Source organism: Corvus kubaryi, unplaced genomic scaffold, assembly GCF_017639235.1.
Source record: "Corvus kubaryi isolate FWS band 111438036 unplaced genomic scaffold, C.kubaryi_AGA036_p1.0 37270, whole genome shotgun sequence".
Classification (NCBI taxonomy): Eukaryota; Metazoa; Chordata; class Aves; order Passeriformes; family Corvidae; genus Corvus; species Corvus kubaryi.
The window spans coordinates 614,535-639,329 of NW_024581083.1; the positions used below are offsets into that span (position 1 = coordinate 614,535).

The window sequence follows — 24,795 nt, forward strand, 5'->3', positions numbered from 1 at the left end:
TCTCCATGAGCAATTCGGGGTGCACAAATAGCCCAACACACTCCCACTTGGAGGTGTGAGCACAGGTCCCAAAAACCCAGATGCTGACCCACATTCGGTCATGGGCACTGAGGATGCCACAAGTTTTTTTGCACAGTTCAGGCCTACCCAAACTGCAGTGAAATCCAGCAAGAAATCAAGTGCCAAAGCCAGGTCAGTGTATGTCCATGATGAAGTACAACTATTAAAAATCAAGGTTTTCTGCATGGAGCCTGGACCTGGACCTGGACCTGGACCTGGGCCTGGGCCTGGGCCTGGACCTGCCCCACCCCACCAGATGCCCAGGCTGGGAGCTGCCTGATGCTGTGCTGTGGCTGCTCCAGCCTCTTGCTGTCCTTTGCAGGAGACTGGCTGGGAGCTGACCCACTGACATCAGACTTGACCTCTGATTCTTCTGCATTTTACTGAGGTGTCTTTTCAGTCCCTTCCTATTGACCACTTGCAGGTCACTGCAGGACAGTGAGATCTCATGGGTGGCATCTGAGAGCGAGGAAGGTCTGACATGTACCAGGTGCAGAGCCTGCAGCTTCACTCACAGAAAGTTGAAAACCAAATGTTAAAATGCTATAAAGATAAAGCCCTCTTAAGTTTGGAGGAAAGAGAGGTCTATTGAGAAGGGAGGGAGTGAGTTGTGGGACAGGGAGGGGAGAGCTGGGACTTCAAGAAAACTTGGGATACTGTGCAGGACTGTCCAAGGAATATCCAGAAGAAAAGATGTGAAGTGAGGGGGGGAGACAAGTCCCTGGGGGAGAAGGGTTTGACCATGCCAGGCTGGGCTCCCATCGCTTCCCAGGCTCACCTGCAGCTGCAGAGGGTCACAATGCACAGGGAGCAGGTGCTGCTCACCCTGGGCGGTTCTGCAGCTCCTGCAGCACCCCTGCCCATGTCCCTGTGCTCCCCAAACCTGGCTCAGCTGGGGAGTGCTCTGGGGAGCTACTCATGGGCCGGCGCCAACGCCTGCTGGCCCTCAACTGCAGGGCACCTTCCCTGCCACCTGAGCATCGTGTGAAGGTGTAACTGGTGCCCAGGAGCTGGCACATCCCAGCCCATCAAGTGACCCAGGCCAGGATAGCCTGAGAGAGCCTCACATTTGGACAGCGTGTGAGACCCCTTCAGCCCAGCTTTCTTCTCTGTCCCTTCCTCTCTGTTAACACAGAGACTCTGCACGTGCTTTCTCTCTAACCACCCTGTGAACACCCCGTGGGTACTTCTGGGGTCAGAACGGGGAGACGCTTTCCACACCCAACGCTCGCTGTCGCCTGAGCAGCTGCTCACTGCTTTGTGGTGCCTCTTGCCAGTCTACAGAGCAGCTCCACGGAGTCTCTGAAAGTAGCAGCCAGCCCATCTCAGTCTTCCTGCCAGCTGGTGCTTCTAGCAGGTGAGAAGGAAGGAGGCAGGCAGAGCAGGACAGAGCAGGAGGGGTTTGGCTGCCTGCTTGAAGACCCAGGCCTAAAACCAGAGCTGGAACACTGATGTTGCAGGTGCCTTGTTAAAGCAAAGCAAAGAGTAAATACGCATGTAAAGCCTTTATTTTTTCCATTCATCACAATGCACTTTTTATTTCTGACCTTAGCCTCAAGAACTGTGCCAGACATGTTCTGTGATTTCTCCCCTTTTCCCCTCCAGATGTCCAAATGGATTCTTCGGACAGAGATGTTTGGAGAAACTGCCTTTGCGATTGTACATGCCAGATCCTAAGCAAAGTATGTTTGAAGACAAAAAATGCACCACACTACTTAAAACCTCCCGGGCACAGCGGTGGATGTAGAGTGGTCTAGTCAGGGCTGGCTCTTGGTGTCAGCTTTGGGTAGGGCTTAGGGCTGCAGGTAAGGGTGAAGGCTGAAAGCAGACAGATAGGAGCCGTGGAAGGGATCAGAAGGGGCCTCAGTTCAGCCTGTTTGGGTGTCATTTTGCTATCTTGTTTCTCTCTTTCTGGTTTTCTCTCTTCCGGTAGGTGTCCGATCGAATTCACAGGAGACCGGTGTCAGCATTTCGCAATGGTCAGCTTCTCCAGTATGTCTCTTTCTACTTCTCTCTCTCCTTGTTGTTGTAGCTCTGTGTCATGTCCTTAAAGCAGGTTCTTCTGTTCTCCAAGAGCCCTCTTCCTGTCTTGTGCGCTCCCAGCTCTGCTTGGTCCTAAGAGGAGCTGTGATCGTGTCCAAGAGGAGAACCGGGACTCTTGTTATCTCCCCATCTGTTAGAATGGGCTCTGCTTTCACTTCTGATCGCACTGAATGCTGCTCGCTCCTTTCAGGCAAAGTGCAAATGAGGCCCGAGGTTATGTGGTGGGCGTGCTGTGTGAGATGAGCCTGTGCTGTGTGCGGAGCTGGGCCTGCCAGCATTGCTGTCCTGAAATGGATTGTGCTGTGCAGGGCAGGATTTGGGCATTTTCCCTGTGCTGTGCAGGGCAGGAGATGGGCATCTTCCTACCACTCCTGTGAGGGGGATGTGAGTCTCCTTGAACCGATGGAGGAAATCACAGCGAGGGTGTGACTGTAATGAAATCACTTTACAGTCTGTGGCACAGAGGTCACGCTGGTGGCTGCCACTGCCTCGGGGCTTCCCAGCCTCACTGCCATGCAGGATACAGGATAAACCTGCCAAATGGGCATCAGACTATGCCCCTCCTGGACTCCTGTTCCTGCCTCTCCTAGGGGGCTGGAGAGCCTTGCATAGGGATTGAGTCTGGCTACAGTGACCGATCCTCTAATGCGTTCAGTGAGTGTAAATACCCAAAGCCTTTGCATTTGGTGCTTCCCAGTTTCTGGTTTCTACTTCCTACACGTCTCACTTATAGACATAACTAGCTCATTTTGGTCAAGGTGAATAATTTTTCTGGGTCTCTATTCAGTCAGTGTCCCAGCATCAGTGGGATCCTGGTCTGGGTAAGGACTGACCTGAAAGGAGAGGCAGTTACAGTGCAGGAAACCTGGGACCCTCCCTGTGACCCTTCCTGTGACTGTCCCTGAAACCCATCCTGCCTCCCCTCTGGCTGCTTGGACCACCACAAATGGTGGGTTTAAATAGAGGCTTTTTAAAAAGAGCCAAAAAAAGAGGCTTTAATTAGTGGTAACCAGAGGAGAAATGCCTCTTCACGATGGCTCCTTGATTGCCAGAACTCCTCTCCCACTGCTCTGTGAGGAATCCTGCCGTCCTCATCCTGAAATGGCAATTTCGGGAGTCTCATTAGCACATGCTAATAGCTGGCAAGTGCTGGAATTAGACTCCCTTGCATGGAGCATACAGACAAGATGCAAATGGGCTTTGTGGGGCCCTTGGGGCAGCTCAATGTTTTTACATTGCCTTTTGTTCCAAATTGGCTCCCGAAGTAGAAACCTCCATTGATTTATCCTCCCAGACTCCAACATCCAAGCAAGCTCTTTTTGAAATCACAACCCAAAATGTTCTATTTTGATCTTTCACCTGATGCTAAAGGGTTTCCTTCCCTCTTGGAAGCCCTGGGTGCCAGGGCCCCGGCTGCAGCCAGCAGTGGGATGCTCCCCCCATGAAGCTGATTTGTAGCACGTTTCATGAGGTGGTGTCCCACAGGCTGAAACGTTATTGCTGCCATGCTGCAAAACCAAAACAGAGGTGAAAATGAGTTTTCTGTCAGGAAAATGCCTTTTGAGAGCATTAATGGCAGGAGTAAACAGCATGGGGTTTTTTTCCCCAGCTTGCAGAATCCAGCTTTTTATGGGACTGAGGAACAATGTTAGAGGAACAATGCCAGCTTTAAAACTGACACATGTACATTTCCTTACCTCAAGTCTGCTTTAACCACAGCATAGTAAGGTAAAAACAGCTTAACAATCCAGGCTACCTGTCTGAACTTGGATAAAATTCATATAAGAAGATGATTCATACATGTTTATAGCTGTTTTCACTTTCAGGTCACAGTTGGGTAATATAGATAGCAGCAGCACTGAAGAAAAGCTTGCACTGAACTTGCTGTTTTTCTGAGTAGAAAAAGCATTTCACTCAAGTGTGGACCCTGCAAATGCTTACCTTCTACTTTGATCAATAATTAGGGCACAGTAGAAGTTGCTGATGTTCTATAATTCACTCAGTGCTTCATCCCATATGGGTTCTGACAGGTCAAAAGCTGAAACAGATTAAATGAGGTTCAGGCATTTCCACTGGAAATAAAATAGCTCTGTCCTGATTCATGTTTTGAGAACACTGCCAGCATTTGACAGATACTTAAATAAGGACACCTATATTGGTGTTGTTTTAAATGTATTTGGGGTATTTCAGGTTTTCAGGTCTAGATTAGATCCTCCTGATTCTTTAATATGAATATTAAGTATTACAATGACTTTTAGTAGGTATATCCCGGGGCTGAGCCAGAGTCTCTGCAGAGTGAGCTAAATTGAAGATGCTGTTCTGAAAAGATATGGCAGATACTTTGCTGAATTTGGGCCACAGATGGAGATGGTGCAGCATCCCAGCGTCGTGCCAGATGTTGTGTGCTCTCTTTTTGGGAGCAGCTTCCTACCTCTCTGGTTTAAACCCTTATTCAGGTTTTGCTCAGGTAAAAGTCCCCATGTTCTCCAGGAGTTCAGGCTGTCTTTGTCTCTTTGACAGGTAGCTCTGGAGTTCTGTTTTTCTCTGATTGCCCAAAACACCTGCTAGACCACTACAGTCATTAAGATGAAAATTAGATGTATTTAGTTAGGTTTTCTCACATGTGATGTTTCTTTATGTTGCTGTTCCAACCATATGAGCAGGTGCCTACTGCCAGCCCTCCTGGATATATACACCACTGCTTGAAAATTAAGAGAAAATGTTAAAGATGGAGGTTTTTTCCCATGTCATGCTCACACTGTTGCTATTTTCTAACAGATGGGTGCAGAGGAACTCACTAGGAATTGTATTAGTGGGGTAGCTCAGAGTCTGTCCTGACTCCATCCACACATAAGGCTGATGGATCAAGGTTAGGAGATCATATTGTTTAGGTTTTAACTGTGAGAAGAAACCCTTATAGAGGGACATTAAAGCAACATTTAAATCAGTTGAAATTTAAACTGCAGAGAATTAATAATGGCAGGGAGCAGAGGGGACAGTGATTGTTTGCAATCACTGTGTGAAACAGAGGAATGCCCTGGCAGAGGAGAACAGAGAGAGTTATTTCCACGGGTGATGAGTCATTAAATCCTCTTACTAAAATGTTTTTCACATCAAAGTCTTCATGACTCCATGTCTCCATAGACAAACTTGTGGCAGTAGCTGTCAGGTGGCTCCTGTGGTACAGGTACCTGCAGAGCCACAGACCACAGGAATCTCTGTCCCTGCCTTAGTGAGAACAGAACACATCAAACTCTTGTTCCACAGCCAGAATGAATCCCTGTCAATAGGATCCACGGACCATTTAGCCTCTGCAGCCAGATTTTCCTCTCTGCTGGCACACCTGGGTGAAGAGTGCAGCAATATCCAAAAGAGGCAGGAAGTCTGAGAGCTTCTGCTGGGTGCTGGAGGCTCACCCAGTGTAGAGCTGCCTCCTGGGCCCAGCTCCACAGGCACAGCTATGCCTTGTAGCTCTTCCCAGAAGACAGAACCATGTCCAAAATCATCTTTCCTTCTAAGAAACTCTTTGTTCAAAGCTGGGCTGGCACCTGTATTTCATAGCTGCCTGTTCTACATCAGATCAAGATCTACCTCTGTCTCGTCTCTTCTCTCTTCTGAATCAACTTTGCAGGTAATTGTAAAATCCTCGTGGAGGTTTACTCATAACTTGCCAGGCTTTGGGCTGGCTGGTTGTAAAGGTTTTGTAAAACACATTGGCAGCTGTTTCAGTCCTGGTGCCGCTGAGATCCTGAGAGTTAAACGTGGTCAGCAGGAACATTTACATGTTTCCTAAGTCTGCACATTTGGATTCTTTCCACTTGTGATTTATGGAACAATTTAGAAATTTGGGATAAAGTTTTATATTTATGCTTCCCTCTTGCCTGTGGAAACGGAAACTTCATCTTAACTTTGCTGTTTATTCATCTCCACAAATAATCATCACCAATCTGGAGGACAAATGTCATACCATTCATCTTGGTTAGTGAAATATCTTCATTTTCTACTTTGTGATCCAATTAAAGTTGCAGTCCGTGGCCTGGCTGTAAACACCCTGGAACAGAGCTGACATTCATATGCAATGTCATCTAGCATATTCTCCATTTTTACACCGTATTTAATTCTTGGTTTCTTTACAAATTGAATTTTAATTCATACTTGGAGCCTTCCTACTGGTCTGCTTGGAAACAGAGAGCAGGATTTTCAGGTATCCATTGGGAGAGCAGCTTTGTCTTCAGCCTGTTCCCACAGCAGCACACGAACTGGCTCTGGTGCTGCTGGCTAAGCCATCGTGGAGCAGTGTAGGTTTATTGGGCCAGAGGCTTCTTGTTTCTCTGGAGGATGGTCCCTTTCCCCCAGCACTCACCAGGCTGTGGCCAGGGGTGTGTTGGTCACCACCCTGAGAGGTAGAAGTGACCCTTCTGAGGGGTGGCCTCTGGATCCTGGCTCCTCACACTGAGCTCAAGTGTCCTCGTGAGCAGAGGGATAAATGTACCGCTTCAGGCTCTTCTGGGAAGAGTCTAGATCTGAATTTTAGCTTCTCTGTTCACCTCACTTATTCAGCAGTGGTTTCCTTCCTGTTGTGACTGCAATATAAAAATGATAAGTGAAAGATTACTTCTTTATTTTACCTAACTCTCTGCTTCCTCCTCCACCTCTCACTCATCTGACCCCCAAACCAGTATTTAGCAGCATTTTAAATTCCACAGACATTCTGCAGCTTCCCTTCAGTGACCCAGTAACTGCTGACCACTGAATTACAGGGGGATGGCTACACCTTGGTGTGGCTGGGTAATTACAGGGTGGTGGTGGTTTAGCAGGGCAGGGTTATTCCTCTCCCCTGGACACAGCACAGGTTACCCTTGGGATCTCCTAAAGCTAATGGCATGCTCATCCACAGCCCATTTGGAATACTCTGTTGTTACATGTTTGGACTCTTGATGCTGACAAAATCAGTTTTATTGATGCAGTACTGGAGAAGGTAAATGGCCGTGGAGGTTGTGGAACACTTACAGACTTTCTGTTCCTGGAGATCCCACGTGCCACCCAGCTCCCAACACACACAGTGTCCTCTGTCCCCATCGTGACCCCTGTCTTGCACTGCTCCCTGTATGCCCCGGGAAAAACCTGAATCAGAGCCCTGCAAGTGCTGCTCTTGTCAGTACAATTGATTAGCAACAAAATTATCATCAGTTTATTATCTTGCTAGTCCTCAGATGTCAATTCTCCACTTTGTTTCTTGCCTTGGAGCATGCTCTGTGTCCCAGAGAGCGTATTTTGAGGGAATAATGTGCAGTAACTAAGCATCTTATCGACGTTCTTGGGCAATCTGAAGTCCAAGTGAGCACAGGCACAGTTTTCACAGCTGTTTTCTAAGGCTTTTATCCTTTTTAACCATCCTATAAATCTACAGTTCAGTGAGAGTCATCTTGCTTGAGGTGTTACTCCTACGGGAATACTTTACATTAAATGTTTTTGTCTGTTCATCTTTTAAAATAACTCCAATACATCACAGTCAGAAAGTCACTGCAGATGAAGCAAATGCAGGACTTTGTCTTTTGTCGGATGCTGAGAAACAGCATTTTCAGAAAGGTTCAAGAGGCACATTTGGAATGAGATTTTCCAAAGAAACTTGTGTCCCCAGTTCAGCTATCCTGGGGAGTCTCACAGCACTTCAGGGTGCTCAGCTGTAGCCTCTTGCCCTGACCAGGGAGGATGTGTGGAGAGCAGACAGAAGGATGATGATGAAGGTTATGAGAAAAATGCTGTGCCAGTTTGCTCAGCCTACAGCTGCCATCTCAGGGCTGTCTCACTCTAGTTTATTTGCGTGGTAGCCTCTGGATAAATTGCTTCCAATGGAGCTTGTCCTGTGCGAGCTGGAGAGCTCTGCTGCACTCCGCAGCACTGCATCTCTCAGTTTGTCTCTGCTGGTGGGATTGATCCACTTCACTTCAGCCATCACAAAGCTTCCCTCTGCCACGAGCCTGAGGTGCAAAACACCTCCTCATTGCAGCCACCTCCATCAGCCTGGCATGAATCCCTGTCTGGAGGAGCCAGAGGACCTGCCTAGACCTCCTGCCTCCCAGCAGGCAAGCGTGCCAGGCTGGTGGTCTGACTGGGAAGGTGAGTGGGACACAGGTGGAGTGAACTGTCCCAGGACACGGGATGTGCCCACCAGGAAAGGCTGAGGGAGTTGGGATTGTTCAGCCTAAAGAGAAGCTTTGGGCTGACCTAATTGCAGCCGTCCAGTACCTGAAGGGAGATGACAAGAAAGATGGAGAGATTTAGAAGGGCCTGGAGGGACGAAACAAGGGGGAATGGCTTCAAACTGTCAGAGAGCAGGTTTAGATTGGATATTAGCAAGGAATTCTTCCCTGTGACAGCAATGAGACACTGGCACAGGTTTCCCAGCCAGCTGGCTGTATCTGCTCCCTGAGGCTGGGGAGCCAAAAGAAGCAGCAGTTCTGACATGAGAGGGGAAGGCTCAAGCTCCCCAGGTCCTGCCCACCCGCTCTGTTCGCACAGGCATTTCTGAGTTTGCAAAAACGTGAAAATGTGAGCAAAACCATGAAAATGTTTTGAATTGCACCCATTTCTGGCTGCAGTTGTTGCAGCAAATCCTGGAACAGGAAGAAATGTGTGCATGCAGATGGACCAACAGCTGAGATTTATAGATGAAGTCTGAGGTATCTCTACATGCATTTGTCAGTGTCAGGGGAAACAGGTGTGTGCAATGGTAGGAAGACTCAGGAGTAGGTCAGGGCTGGATGTGATAACCAAGTGGTTTAGGATGGATATATTCTGTCCAGTTCTCTGCTGCCCACCACATTATGTCCACGTCACTGCCACACGTACAAAATGACTGTGAAATGCACTGTAGAGTTTGCTGTTCCTTTTACACAAATGTGAGATGTGAAGCAGAGAGCAGCCAGGTTTTGTGGCCTTTAAATTATACAAGATCTTAAAGAACCCCAACTCCTCCCCTCCCCAACACCCCCCAAACATCAGCATTGTTTTGAAGAGAAGAACCTGCTTTAGAACACGTGTTTACATGTTCCATAGCGATTAGTGCTAATCCCCCCCCCCACCTAAATTTTGAACAGCACTGCAAAAGAAAGCCAATATTTCTGTGCAGCAAAAAGCAGTTCCTATGGAAAATAGAGTAAATAAATCTGGACATCTCCAAGCTGCAAAAAATCTTGTGTGTATGGTGATTGGGAGCAGCAGAGCTCACTTTTGTGTATGGTGGTAAGTATGGAGAACTTTCATGTTTGTGTAAGAAAAGCTGTCTTTAGGTGAGGTCTGTACCAGGAGAATTACTAAAAAGTCGGGATACCTGTTTTGCACTGTTGATTCATTGGATAAACTCCTGTGCTCAGCACTGTCTCTGCAAGATGAAGTGATGTGCTGAGTGTGAATCTGAAAGCACGTGCTCCACTCTGGGCTCTCTGCAGCACACTAAAACAATGCAGAACCACGGCAGAAGTGCAGTTGGGAAGGCCACAGGCTTGAGGGAAGCTTTCAGTGCAATCTGCACTTTTAGATGCACTGCCTTGCCCAGGCACCTCATCCCTCGCAGCATCCATGGTTCGCGGCAGCTCCAGGCTGCCCGGGGCAGGGCTGGCAGGGCCAGGGGCTGGAGGGGCTGAGCTGCCAGGGCTGCTGTGCCCCTGGGCCAGGTGTGAGGGTGTGGGCAGCAGGACGGTGCTGGCGAGCCCCAGGCCCCAGCAGGAGCCCTCACACCCCTGTGCCCAGCGCTCCTCCCAGGAGCACAGCCCCCGGGCACACTGGGGCGTGGGAGACTGGCCAGGGCAGATTTGCCCTGTGGAAAGGGAATGAATGGTTTCTACCAGGCTCATGCAGTCTCTATGTGTTTTGACCTGTCAGGAGTTGTTTCAGAACAAGTGTACCTTTCCTAGTTTGTTTTTTTTTTTTTTTTTTCCTGCCTAAACAGTGAATTCCATATCAGGTACTAACAAACATGGCTCATCTCAAAAGAATTCATAATTAACTGAAAGAATTCATAATTAACTTCCACTGCAATTTGTTTGGGTCTTTCTTTGCATAACATGTGAGTTGTGGTGGGGGTTTGAAATGCTCTGAAGCGTACAGTGTCTCTGTGTGAGTGCTGCTGAGCCTACCAAAAGCTAACCTGCTGTAACTGCACAGTGTGTGTGTTTGTATTTTAGAGTTCTCTGACAGACCTGTTTTTCTTTTTCTCTTTCTCTTCCTTGTCTTCTTTCTGCATTGGCAGAGCATCTTGGATTTGAATTAAAGGGTATGGAACAACCATTCATTTATTAATCAGAAGCCATTAAGAGCTTCCCACATTATATTTATGGCTTTAATGGGATGATTAAAAAATCAGCTATTCTGTTCTCTTCCCTGGCACCAAGATAGATGTTTGGATTGAAAAAAACCACCAAAACATCAACCAAAACCAAAGCAAAGCAAAGCACAAATTCTAAATGCAAACCTATAAAAATGCACGTGTATTTTTAGCAGCACTTTTTTCTTTGTTCCAAGCAGCGGCGTGGTGTGCGTGGCATGACTGGGATGTTACGATTGCCATACGTCTCCATTCAACATGCTTTTGTGTATTTAACTGAAAAGCTGGAGTCTGTGTCCATCCAAAAGGTTGCCTTGGGGAACGGGCAGGCATTCCAGGAATGGGAAGACAAGTTCTAGAACTATCAGGGCTTTTCTAGGAACTGCCATCCCGGACACACTAACCTCCACCGGATCCTGCAAAGAGTCAAGATGGGCTTTGCCGTTCCTCCTCCCGAAATCTAGCAGCTCATTTTGGTCCTTGAGCAGGATGAAATTGTTCCAAGAAAGATGGCATGAGACAAGTTAGTCTAGAAAATTATCCCAAGGAAGTCAGTAGCTGCCCATGGGAGTGGAGGGTGTAATGCTGAGCACCCCGGTGGCAAGCTTGGGAAAACACTGCAGTAAGTCAAATGCTTTTAAAAATATCCCCTTTGGGCATTTACCTGCTCCTGCCCAGTTGCTCATAACCATATTATTTTCCTTCCATTCTCCTCAGTCTGGTCTTAGATATAGATCAAGTTATCCTTTGAATAAGTAGTGGGGAAATCAAATCCTTGAGGCAAGGTTTCCCTGGAGTGTACAAACCAAGAGCAGGGAGGGCTGCTCAGGTGGGAGCAGAGAGATTGGGCAACCTGGGATGGTGGAAGGTGCCCCTGCCCATGGCAGGGGGGTTGGAACAAGATGAGCTTTGAGGTGCCTTCCAACCCAAACCATTCTAGGATTCTGTGATGATTCCAGGATTGATCACTTAAAAGCATTGACCTGGCAGCGTCAGCTAGAGCAGATCTTCACATGAGGATACTTCAATTCCCTTTGCTAGAGGTATGGGGACACCAGTATTTCAGCTGAGGATCCTAACTTGCCTTCTGAGGTCCCTGAGATGGAGGGACATTCCCTAACTGAAGCTGGAGAAATTTATCTCCTCTAGGTTTTGCATGCCTGATCCCCCAGGACTGGAGTGCAACCCCCAGCAGTCCTTCCCCGATGCAGAAAATGTGTGAATTTTGTAGTCAGGGCGCTTCAGAGAAAGCGGTGCTGCTAATGCTAATACACTTAAACGAACTTTAAAACGGAGGATTTTTGACATCCCTTTTTTGTTGACCTCTTGTCCTTCTCCTCATCCATTCTCAATGTCACCACAGAACCGCACACATCCTGTTCCCAGTCTGCAGACGTCTCTCCTCTGTCATTCGTCTGTCACTGTCATGCCTTGCTGGGACACCGTGGCTGGACTGTGACTGTTGGCATTGTGTGGCACCCCATGGTTTGTTCATAGCTGTAAAGTGCTGTAAAGTGCCAATGCTGCTGCTGCTGCTGAAGACGTGGTGTTTGTAGAGCGTAGAGACACAAACGGACGAGCCCTGCTCTGGGATCTCACCTGCCCAAATACAAAGTTGCAGCATGCACTCTGTTCTTTCCTTTCTGTTGTTGTTGAGATGGTTTTGTGCAGCATGAAGATACTGTTATTGAGCATCAACTTTAATGAGATGGTGGGAGCCCAGCTAAATTACTATCAGCAGATCATTCAATTTTTAGTTTGCAGCAGTGATGCACAGCCTCACACTTCACTGCTTCACGTAGCAGAGCTGTCAGCTCGAGACAGAGAGGCCAAATCTGCATTGCTGACCAACTGAAACATTCCCTGTGCAATTCAGGTGAAGGTTCAGGACAGTCAGACACGCCAGAGTCAGGGTCTCATACCGACATGATCACCAGAACAAAGGCTGGGATTTGAGCCTTGGCCAAAGAATTTTGTCCTGTTATAGGTAAAAAAAAAACCAACCCAAACAACCAACAACAACAACAAAAAACCCAAACCAAAATAACCCCCCGTAGTTTTAATGTCTTTGCTCTTTCTTCCTCCTCCACGATTCAAAGGGCATGATTTATACTTAGGGAAAAAAGTCTTTGTAGCAAAAAACACTGCTGGTGAAGAATCTTTGGAAAAATTGGCTTGATGGATGAGTCCATGCTGAAAAGTGACCTCCCTCCCAGCCTTTTTGGGTTTTTTTGTTAAAGTAGTTTTTGCCCAGTGCCATCCATAACCAGGATGTGATCCCAGCTGGTTTTCCTAATTTATGTAAAATCTCTAAAACTCCTGTCTGAAGGAGAGAGCTGTACAACTGTAATCCGGGTCCCAAAGATGTGCAAGAGTGAGAAAACGTGTCTGCCATGGTTGTGATGCCTGGAATAGGGCACCCATACAAAAGAAACATGTCATTGAAGGAGAAGTTTCACCCCAGAGTGTGTTCTTCCCCCATTCCAGCTCCACCTGGTGCCTTGTAGGGGAAAAAAAAGACCCACAAGAATGCTTTGTTTATTGTATTTTGCATCTTCATGCCAGGGTTGTCTTACTTCCCAGCCCTTGTTCACCAAACCTTTCTCCATTCCCATTTTGAGAGTTAGAAAGAGGTAGCACATTTTTCCTAGCACCTTTTTTTCTCCAAAAATGCTTTTTCCAACCTAGAAAGGCAAGCTGAAATTGTTCTAAATATGCAGTTGTCTGGAATGTTTCCTTGCTTCCCGCTCACTTTTTTTCCCTGAAGTCCAGTCCTAGGGGTTTCTGGGACCAGACCTGTTTCTCTTCTGGTTTTGTATTTGAGTGTTTGGTAGCACAGGGGTATCACGTGGTCTGTTCAAGGCATTTTGAGTGGTGTGGTAAAGCACACTGAGCACATTCAACCATGGCATGACCTTTACTGCCTAATCTAGATGAAAAAAAAATTCAATGAATATTAAAGAAGGCACAAACCCCAGTAGCTTTAACACTAACACATAGTGTGGGGGCATGAGGACATCGTTCATAGCTGCTGAACTGAAACACTCATGGCAGCTCGGCACTGAATCCTTCTCTCAGTCATCCAGCTGGAGAACCAAATTGCCTCTGCTGCTCTCAGTGGAGCTTGCTGGATGTCACATCTGCTCTGCTGTAGCCATGGAGGAAGAGGTGTCCTTGCCATGGTGTTGCTGCCTAGGTGCAGTACAGTTACACTCCAAGCGAGATCCAAGCATTTCCTGGGAGCTCTGGTTGATGGGAATCAATCACCTCACTTCCAGCACGGTCTGGGTTTTGATGCAAGTGACTGGCTCTTCTGGTTTGAAAGGTAGCCCGTGACACATGCTGGTATTTGAGAGAGGCAGCAGCAAGCTGCTTACGTTTTGTGTGTGCCTCTGAGTTACCTGGTGCAGTGGAATCAATCACCTCCTAGGCTTTCATTAAAAATCCATAACTGGTTCCTACAGTTTGATTACTCCACTCCCTTTTTTTCTTTGCCTGACACGCTATCACTTTTCCATCCTCATGCTGCTTTTTGACTGTTCCAGGATGTCCCTTTCAGCACCTACATGCTTTGGGGCCTGTTGCTCGGTGGTCCTCCCACACCACCCAGCTCCAGGGCATGCAGCTGCTGCAAGGCACGGGCATCCTGAGCCGGGCAGAGCAGAGCCTGTGATAAGGGATCACAGGACGTGTGTGCTCATGGTGAGTGGGGCATGCTCCAGGGCTTCTGTGCTAGGTGACCAAGGCACCGGAAAGGGGTGGATCTGCTGGAAGGGAGAGGAGATTTTTGGGGCTTTTTGAGATAAGTCACTGTGGGAAAAGAAGGGAAGGTGAGAAGTGTGAGTGCAGAAGGGGTGAGCTACCGAGTGAGAGAGGGCAAAGGCACAGGGAGACACAAAGAGTCTTTTGAGGGGTGAGTAAGGTTGGGCCAGCTGGGCTCAGGCCTGGGGCAGCCATTAGATGGGCAGTGGATTGGTAGGAGGTCTGCCCAAGCCCTGTCCTCTGTCTCACCCCACGCAGTGCTGGTTCCTGTGCAGCCAGACGCAGCCCTGGTGCTGGAGCCCATCGGTAACCGGTTCCTTTCTCTCCATTTGCAGAAGCAGAAGAGCTCTACCAGAAGAGGGTTTTAACCATCACGGGAATCTGTGTTGCCTTGCTTGTGGTGGGCATCGTCTGTGTGGTAGCTTACTGTAAAACCAAGTGAGTATGGGGGGCTGGCAGGCAAGAACTGGCCAGAGGTTAGTGAGTGGCAGTGTTCATGTTCCACACTTTCATGCTTTTCACCCAAATGCAATTTTCAGGAGATGATGTGCTGTGGTACCCCCAGGAAGGTCTCATGCAGGAGGCTGGTGAAGCTGTCTACCAGGCTGTGTCTCAATAGGATGTTTTCCTGGCACCATTTGCTTATCCCCTGGAACAGCATCAGTTGGCCCAGCCAGGTGATGCTGTGTTACAGGCAAAAGCTGGCCCCCAAGCCAGCAGCTCAGCTTCTGCCAGCAGAAGCACACTGGGCTGTTGTTCAGGAGCTGTGGGCTCAGCTATGTACATTGCAGGGACTTTTGGAGCAATTCTAATGGAACAGGAGACTTGGGAACCTCTTTTATGGTCAGCCTTCCCTGCCTGGACAGCAGTTTTCGCTCTACTCTGCCTGCACCTCAGTTCAGGGTGCCCCTGGGACTCTGTGGGTCTCATGGAGCAGTGTCCCACCATGGGCATGGGTAGGCTTTGGCACTTTGTCCTTAATGCAGGACAGGTCAAGTGCTTTGTCACCAAGGCCAAGTCAGGACTCCCCCTTTTCCTTCTCTCCACTCTTCTCCTCTGCTGCCAGCTGGCTCTGCTGCATTGTACTGGGCCTTGTCTTGAAAAGGGGACCCTGGACCCAGCTTCCCAAATTGTCCATGATAAGAGAAGTTCACCTTTTGTTCAGAAAGGCAGTAGGAGGTGTTAAGTGTTGCACGCTTTGTTTCTTGTTGTTTGCAACTTTCCGCAAACACCATTGGAACATTCACATGTCCAAGATTTGCCTTTTCTTTCATCTCTGGGGGCAGAGAGCCCCATGAGAGAAGTGTTCCTAATAGATTTTTTCTGTTCTAAAGGAAACAAAGAAAACAAATGCATAACCACTTGCGGCAGAACATGTGTCCTGCTCATCAAAACCGGAGCCTTGCAAACGGGCCAAGCCATCCACGTTTGGATCCTGAGGAAATCCAAATGGCTGATGTAAGACCCTTTGTCTCCATCTCCCTGCATGCTGCTGAGGGGCTCTTTTCCACCAGGGATTTGACGTGGATGTGTATCCTTACACATCTGCGTGCGTATGTGTGAGGAGAAAAACGCAAACAAACTTGGGCAAAAAGATAAGATAGACATGCATAGAAACATTTCCAAAACCAACCTCTGAAGGGAAATGTGATTTTGCTTTGAAGTACAGGATGAGATTCAGACATTTGGGATAGGCTTGTTTTGATTAACCAAGTGTGACCCTGATTTCCACTAGGAGAGATGTTCCCAGTGTTTCCTGTTTATTATGCTATCCTGTCAAGTCCCACTTTGCGGGATGACAAATGGGATCAGCGCGGCACTGACCAGAGACACCGTGGTGAAGCACATCGTGGTGATGTGGTCAGCTGTCCATCAGCCCACCTGCCCACGCCAAGGGTTCTGTCCTGGGCAAGGTGGCGAGTCCTGGTGGGATGCCACTGTCACACCAATGAGAACAATTGAAGTCTCTTTAGGACAGGATCCAGAGGGCAGTTCGGCCACTCTTGTGACTTCAGTCGCATGAGATTCCCATCAAACCCCGTGAACTCAACAGGGCCATCAGTGGGCCTAAGTGCCTTGCTGAACCAGGGCCTTGAAAGGGGTCAGAAAAAGGGACGGGGGAGGCAGAGCCAAACAAGAAGTACTGTTAGAAATGAGTCCAATGAATCACCTGCAGGCTCTGTTGGGTCACCCTTTGGGTGTTAAAATTCAGCTAGGTTGGATCCCAGCCATGAAGGATGGGGGAAAGGGAGTTCTAAGAACCACAGCCCTCTGGTCCCATAGTACTGACTCTCCCAGAGAGCTTAGTGTCCGTGTGAAAAGCAGGACTGGCTGTTAGATGAAGGAGTATCTCAGATAAATATTTGGATCACATCTGGTGTTTCTGTAGGACTCACCTGTGACAGATTTCACGTTGTTCTCTTTTTGCTGGTACTCGGTCAGGTGCCTGCTGTGGGCAGAGAGGTGTCTCTGCTCAGTAGCTACACGTGGTACCACTGTCCTCTGGGGAACCCCCTGGCTCTCCAGACCCTTCTGCAGTCCCTGGACCACAGCCCTCTTCCAGTGCTCAAAGTGAAGGGGCACGGAAGAGCCTCCACTCTCCTTGTCCCCTCCCGTAGGGTGCAGACCTTCTGGGTTCACTCAGTCCTCACCTGATTTCATCAGAAATAATCAGGCCACTTAATTTTTCTTCAGCAGCAGGTGGCTTCACAGATGGGTGGCTGATCTGTGTGGTTCTTCATATTTTGCAGTATATTTCTAAGAATGTTTCTGCCACTGAGCATGTGATCCGAAGGGAAACAGAGACAACCTTTTCGGGAAGTCACTCCTGCTCCCCATCTCACCACTGCTCCACAGCCACTCCAACATCCAGCCAGAGGTGATGTATACCATTTTCTCTGGATCTTTCTCCTGCTATTTGCCATAGGATGGTGTGAGATTCTAAGGTTTTCCTTTCACCTCCCTTTCTGTTTTCACTTGGTGTTTGGCTCTGTAGTGGCATACAGGCCATGTCCACCCTGCAGGACTTTGCAGGCACAGCTGGTTAGTGAGAGGTATGGAAAAGTGTGTTCCTTGACCTGCAGGGAGGTGCCAGCAGGATCCTGCAGCACTGACAGAGCTGGAAAACAGGAGGAAATGAACCTGTGCTTCCATGCTTTGCACAGACCCAAACGGGAGGATGCATGTAGGAAAGGTTTTGCAGGTTTGTGTTTGCAGCCACATTGGACATCTGAAGTACTTCATTAAGCACACACAGGTTATCTGTTTCATATTTAAAACGTATTTGCCTTGTGGGAGACAAAGTACACAAAACACCACAAAATGTTTTGATCGGTTCCTCAGAGTCAGGGTCTGACTTGGAAGTCACAGGTTTCGACCAGAAAGAAAATGCTCTTGTGCAATTTATCAGCCTCAGGTGGTGGCACCTCTTTCACTGGAAGTCATTCTGAAGCTTTTGGGAAAAGTGAGTCTAGCAGGAAAGTACCAATCATGCTTGTGACACAGGATGAGACATATTTTTTGTTTTCATTTCAAAATAACCATTGGGGAAAGAACAGCACAGCTTGGAACCTGGATTTCTCAAGGTTTTTGAGAACATTTAAATTGCAGTTGGATTTCCCTATTTTTATCATGTCCAGAAGAGTTCTTCAAATGGCCTAAAGAAAGTCCTGTGTTGTTTTGAGTTTGGATGTTCCAGTTCCTCCTCTTAGACAGCTCTTGTGCTTCTTCCAGAGACTGGTTTTCCTTGGAGATCACTTGCCTTTGATACAAGTGGCTCACATCCTTCATTAGCCTGATGGGGTTGTCTCCATTCATGAAGGAATGCAGGAATTCTTCCAGCTAAAGCTCATAGATGGCTCCAGGCAGGTTTCCTTAGGGTCCAGGCATTCCTCAGGGTTGAGCAAGTACTCTCAGTTACAATGGGCAAGATCAACTTCAGATGTTGAACTTGGGTTTTCAGGTGAATTCCTCCCCAGATTCCTCTGGCTATACCCACAGCAAGTAGAGAGGGAGCCAGGGATGACTTGATGCGCTGGGAATGACTCCTTTTCCCAGGGAAATCCCACTCCTTGTGAGCTAGATGATACGTTTTCCAGGTTTTTGTGCATTCATACTCTTCAGCCCAGCCCTGCTTAGGTGTGTGCGAGCTTAAGCCAGGTGCACAGAGGCTCCTGTGCCTGCAGAGCTGCACCTTGCTGGCCTTCCATACTCACTTCAAAGGCCTGGGCCATCCCTGGGCACTTTCTGAAGATGCAAAGGTGTGTCTGGAGGGCAGCATTAGCTCATGACAGCTGTAGGGAGGAACCTACCTTGTGTAGCTTCTGGTCCTGGCTACCTGCCACCTCATTTTCCTGAGTCAAGTGCAGCAAGCAGGTGCTTCTTGAAGTCACGCCAGAGGCAAACTACTGGCATAATCAGGCTCCATTTTAGTCCATCAGCGCCTCTAATGAGGACGCTGTTTGAAGTTATAAATGAGCATGTGCCTGGAGCCATCAATAATTAACAAGTTCTTGGGAAGTCTTAATGAGGGCTGCTCTCCTCTGTAAACCCCCACCCAAAAGTCCTCCACCCACACAGCTCCATCTGGCGCAGTTTGGGCGTTCAGAGGGGTTGCTCTAATGGATCATGTATTTCTGCAATGGTGGGGGTCAGCGTGGTGGCTGCGGCAGCAGTGGGACCCCAGCGTGCAGGTGGCCCCGCGTGTCCCCGGTGAGTCCTTGTGGGATGTCCTCCTTGCACCAAGACTGGGGCAGGTGGGGCTCCAACTGCTCAGCACATCATAGTCTTTGTCTAGCACCTTGAAAGTGTTTTGCTGCCAGAATCTTTGGTAGACTTTGCTCTGCTAATTTTGAGTGGCTTCTCCTGGCTCCTCTCTGGTAGCGATTCCAAAGGGGCTGTCACTTGGCAGTGCAGGTGGCACATTTGAAGGAACTTGGCTGACTTGCCTTGGCATAGCCAATGTGTTGTTCCACACCCAGAACACTTTGCAAGCACAAAGCAGAATTGCCCTGGCCTCTCTCCAGAGGCTGTCCCATCCTCCTCCCAGCCTTTTATGCAGTGGTGGGATAAATACCTGCTATTGCATTGGTTTATTTTCTTTGTACTCTAATGGCATCTCCCAGAAGGAGCAAAGAAAGGCAAATCAAAGGTAGGGTTGGGAATCTGGGCATCCCTGGCCAGATGTATCCTAATGAGAGAGAGAGAGAGAGAGAGAAGGGGGACCCCAGTGCAGAGGTGCAGAGCTGAGCGTGAGCAGTGCCTGTGTGCAGGTCTTTGGAGACGAGCTGGGTGGGGATTCCTTGCTCACTGTCCATACGGGCTTTGCTCCACAGACACGAAAGCCACACCTGGAGCTTGGAGCGAACAGAGAGTCTGACTTCAGATTCCCAGTCTGGGATAGTGCTGTCCTCAGTGGGAACCAGTAAATGCAACAGCCCTGCGTGCGTGGAGGCACGGGCTCGCCGCGGGGCCACCTTCTGCATCGAGGACCAGCGGAGGCCCACGACGCAGTACCGCGACTCGGTGGATTCCCTGCGGGACTCACCCCACAGCGAGAGGTCAGACCCCACTGCTTGGTGCCACCACAGCACAGCAGAGGCAAGCCATGCCTCTGTGCCAAACCCAAAAACGTTTGCCTTTGCCAGCCCTAGAGCAGCAGTGCCATGGTAGAATTGGGGAAACTTCAGCTCTGGTCCTACCAGAGGAAGCCACTACGCCAGGAGGCCGCTCTGGTCGGGGCAGCAGCCAGCTCTGCACCCTGCTGGCAATGTAGGTTTGGAGCACAGGGATGACAGGAGTGGAATATGCCTGGCTGCAGTCAGCAACTGAGAGAACACCCTGGGTAGCTCCAGCAGGGTCTGGCCCTCAGGTACCTGGGGAAAAGGTGTCTGTCCCCAGCACAGTCCTGGATGGCCAGGTGAGAGGGTGCTGCATGTGGGCACAGCCCTGGGACAGGACTCGGTATGACCCAGCTTTCCAAGGAACACAGCTGCAGAGCTGAGACACCAGCAGAGGCAGTAACAGTTGTCCTCTCCCCAGTCTGGTTCCTCATGGAGCAGAAGCACATCTCCACCCTTGCTCCAGCCCTTTGCAGGTAGCCATGAGTGACTCTTGGTGGCCACATGGTCGCTTTTGGGCAGTTACCCTTCAAGGCAGTGGAACTTGTCCATGGGGCAGAGGAGAAAGGCAGCATCTCCTGCTCTCATTCCTGTTGCTGGTCCATTCAGGCAGGCTGACCCAGCTCCTATGGAGATCTCATACATCACAAAACACAAGGGTAAAATGGCCCGGGATGAGTGAGGGAGCCTGGGCAGGTGGAACTGGGCAGAGACACCATTGGGAATGTCAAGAGGAAATAAGATCTGCTCCTTAGAAAGAGGTGATGCTGAAGGAAGGGCTGTTTGGAGAGGGGCTAGACCAGACCAGTGAGTGACTACACTGATGTTTTCACTGGAGTAGATGAAAGTGGTAGGTGGCTTCTTGAGACACAAGATTTTTGCTAAGTCAGAGAAAGCAATGCCCAGGGTTTCCCCATCTGCGGCCTGAGCAGGGGGAGGGAATTCCAGGGACCTTCCTCAGAGACATGCCTGGCAGCTCCAGAGGGAACAGAAAGCAGCTGTCAGGCAGATGAGAGGCAGTGAAGCCGTGACTCAGCCCGCTGGGAGATGCTGCGGGGTTTGCAGCGATGCAGAGTGGGAATTGTGCACCGAGTCCCTCGGGAGAAGCAGCTTGGGGATGTTCAGCACATGCTGCCCAAGTGCCCATTGAAGCCAGCAGCTCACCCTCCCTCGGCACAGCAGTGCGAGGTCCCTCCACGAGCAGGTTCACTGGAGGCCTCGTGGGTCCCTGGGCCGGGTGCTCAGCCCGGCGCGGGCTCAGCTGGTGTTTTTTGGGGTTGTTCGGTGTCTGAACAGAGGCGTTGCTTTTCCAGGTACGTGTCGGCCCTGACCACACCAGCACGCCTGTCGCCTGTTGACTTCCACTACTCGATGACCACGCAGGTGCCCACCTTCGAGATCACCTCCCCGAACTCGGCGCACGCCGTGTCCCTGCCGCCGGCGGCCCCCATCAGCTTCCGCGTGGAGGAGCAGCAGCCCCTCCTGCGGCGGTACCAGCTCCCCTTCCAGGACACGCAGAGGTACGACAGCTACTACCAAAGGAAGACCTACCTAAACGACAGCATGGGGAGCCTGCCCTCCAGCCCCTTCCGCATCACAGAGGACGACGAGTACGAGACGACGCAGGAGTATGTCACAGCGCTAGAGCAGCCAAAGAAAACAGCCAGCAGCAACAGGCGGTGGAAAAAATCCAAACTGAACGGGCACATCCCTCACAGAGCCAGAGCCGTCCGGGACTCCTTCTCCTTGAGCAGCGCCTCTTACAGCGAGTCTGACGAGGAGCTGGTGGCCGAGAGCACGCCGTTCCTAAGCACTCAGAACAATGAGGCGGCGCACACGGAGTCGCCGCCGCTGCACCGGCCGGGCGACAGCCGGACTCACTACTCGTGCCGCGGGCACAGCGCGCACGGCGACGGCGGCCGCGGCAGCCTCAAAGCGGACCCCGACCCTCTCTAGGCTCCTCCCGCTGCTCCCGCAGCCGTAACCCGCACGGAGGAGGCCGAGAGGAGGGAGGCGAGACGAGACAAAACAAAAACACAAAACAAAACAAATAAATATTTTTATTTTATATAAAAGAGGGGAAAAAAACCCAAAAAATATAACAAATAAAAATGTTTTATTTTCATTTTAGCAAAGTTGTCTTATAATAGCTAACGACAATGACTTTTTTATAGGGAATCTCTATTTATATGTAATGTCTTGATTTACAGCTTCCGAGAAAAAAAAAGTAAAAAAAAAAAAAAAGAAGAAGAAGAAGAGAAAACAAACAATAAAGTTGAAAAAAAGTGGGCCAATTTTTGACTACTTAAAAATAGAAAACAAAACTATCGTGGTGCCTTTTGCTGTATGCTAGTGCTGGGATTCATGCCGAGGATTCTGTTTCAGTAGCATTTTTAAGATCATAGATTTTTGTTTGGGAGACAACCTGTCAAAAGGGCGCTCTTCTGTTGGAAGAAAACAGCCTTGCCACTTTGCCCCGTACCCTGCTATTAATGATCTTATTCTTTAAAGTATTGTTTAAACACACATTAAGGACATGAGTGGGAGCATTTCCATTATCATGTCTAACGAGGATGTGTCTTGCCCTGTAAACTACTTGTATTTTCACTTAAATCAGGAGAAAAAGAAACCCAACAGCACCGTGCTGAAATGCAGAAATAACGTTTCTTTTGCCACACAGGTAGGAAGAGAAAACCAAATGGCGCAGCAGCAGCAGCCCTTACAATACAGCTCTCAACCTTTGGCCATCTCACCGGTGGGTCTGGAGCGGGGCTGGCACAGGTTCGTGGTGAAGCGAGGCAGACACCCCTGTGACCGCGGTGGGTCACACCCGTCACGTACCCTTGAATCCGGGTCGCTGAGCCTGCCCTGGCAGCCGGCCCCGCGCGGTGGTCCCGGCGGGCGAGGGCTCGTTCGGCCGCGGTGCCCGTGGCCACATGGCCGCCCCACCGCCGTGCTGGCCGCGGCCTCCCCTCGGCTGAGCGGCGCAGCGTTGGCCGTGGGGCTGCCGGAGCTGCGGTGTCCTGCGTGATGCCCTTGGCCGGGGTGCCGGGGGACACCCCCACGGCGGTGCCATGGCGCGGACGGCCGCGTGTCACCCTGGACACAGCCGGGCGGTCGCCGGCCACGCTGCCGCAGGGGTCAGTAGGACCCCGAGCGCTTTGGGCTTCTCTTGTGGCCCCTGCCTTGGCCGGGCAGGGCCGTGCGTGGGGCAGCCCAGCGAGCGGATTCTCCCGTACGGCCGTGCCACGTGTTGTAAAGACAGTTGTTACCGTCACGTCCTGCCATCGATGACGGACGTCGCGTTCCCAAACTCGGAGCAGCTCTGGCCATCGGCTCTGTGGTGCAAAGAGACAGTCCTGCGTGTCCAGGAGGCAGAGCATCCCCCGTGGAAGTGCCCCCCTCTCCTCAGTTCTCTGCAGCAAACCTGTTTACATTGTAGCCTGACTTTTTTCTTTTTATATTTTTACTTCTGCATGTCCTTTGCATTTCAGATACTGTAGATTGGATGCATGGTGAAGCTGTGACTGAGAAGATAATACAACAATTGACAGTGTATTATTTCATTTAACTTTTAGCAATAAAGTAACTAAACCCTCTATTCCTCACCCATGATGGGGTCAGATAGAAAACTCTGCTAATTTGTCATAAGATGATTGTCAAAGTTTGCTCTGGATTGTCTGAATGTCAGAACTCTTGACTGTTTAACACTTGAACATTTTTTATATTATAAATAAAATAAGAAATAACAAGCTGTGGGCTGCATTAATCTCAGGCCCTTTGGGGGGCAAATGGGGAGCTGTGACAGGCACCATAGACAGAATCACAGACTGGTTGAGGCTGGAAGAGACTTCTTCCACATTTCCTGCTCCACCAGGAGCTCCACCAGCTCACTCAGAGTCAGCTGCCCAGGCCTGTGCCCAGTCAGGGTTTGAATATCTCCAGGGATGGCAGTACCACTACTGCTTTGGGTAACCTCTGCCAGTGTTCGGTCCCTCTCAAAGCAAAAAGGTGTCTTCTTGTCTTCGACTGGATTTGCTATTTTTTAATTTGGGCCCTTTGCCTCATGTCCTGGACACTGCTGAGAGGAGTCCAGTTCCCTCTTTTTCACTGCCATCCATTTATACACATGGATAAGGCACCCCTGAGCCTTCTCCTCTCCAGGCTGCACAGCCCCAGCTCCCTCATCCTTTCCTCATATGAGAGATGCTCTGGTTCAGTAAAGACCTTTATGCCCACAGAGACATAGGTGGGTGTTTTTCTACCTGGCATGGATATTTGACCTTCACTGCAGGGCTCAGGAGTGGAGGCTCACTGAGGTGAGTGAATGCTACCCACACATCTCCCAGGGGGATGCCATTCCAACTGCAGACCTGGAGATAGCCCTTCACTTCAACCATGGAAGTTTTCAGTTGTGCCAAGAGACGTCAGGATGCTTGGCATGTTCTGTGTCCTGGCACCTATTTCAGTGACTTCACTGGAGTGGAGATGTTGGGTCCAGCCCTGCCAGCACTGTGCTGCCATGCAGCACTGACCCCCCCCACAAAACAGGTCCCTTGTTCAGCCCCTCCGTAGGAAATCTGTGTCTCTGGCTGTAGGGGACTCACTGACAATGTGGTGCTGTCACAGCAGCACAGTCCCTGAGGTGGCACCCATGGCTCCATCCAGCTCAGCTCTCAGTCCCCTCTTCCTGCTCAGTGACAGGAACAGGTATCCAAAAGTCCCAGCTGAACTCAACAGGAGAGGGATCTGCTATGCTGAGTCAACCCTGTTGGAATGGGTAGGTTGGAACTAGATGATTTGTAATGTCCCTTCCAACCCAAACCATTCTATGATTCTATGAATGCCCAGAGCCATGAGAGAAGTCCCCGGCCCTCACAGTGCTGCCCATGCTGGAGGCCAGGCAAAGCACACCCATAGCCTGGGCTTCTTCTGCTCCAACCCCCCCAGGATGCCCACTGCCCTGGAGCTGACCTGGCTGGGTTA

The 24,795-nt window shown here is 49.7% G+C and overlaps 1 protein-coding gene across 4 annotated transcripts in view; it reads left to right on the plus strand.

Moving 5' to 3' along the window:
- Positions 1-23,561, plus strand: part of NRG2 (neuregulin 2) — a 156,325-nt gene extending 132,764 nt beyond the window's left edge. For 2 of the 4 annotated variants that reach the window (XM_042025350.1, XM_042025353.1), the window contains 7 exons: positions 1,994-2,052; positions 10,355-10,378; positions 14,527-14,629; positions 15,526-15,649; positions 16,942-17,069; positions 19,525-19,749; positions 21,123-23,561. In XM_042025350.1, the coding sequence (XP_041881284.1) occupies positions 1,994-2,052; positions 10,355-10,378; positions 14,527-14,629; positions 15,526-15,649; positions 16,942-17,069; positions 19,525-19,749; positions 21,123-21,765 (1,306 nt within the window). In that variant the 3' untranslated portion in view covers positions 21,766-23,561. Of the gene's footprint in view, positions 1-1,665; positions 1,743-1,993; positions 2,053-10,354; positions 10,379-14,526; positions 14,630-15,525; positions 15,650-16,941; positions 17,070-19,524; positions 19,750-21,122 lie in introns of all 4 variants that reach the window. The other 2 variants (XM_042025351.1, XM_042025352.1) reach the window with 2 other exon arrangements.
- Positions 23,562-24,795: the final 1,234 nt, after the last annotated feature.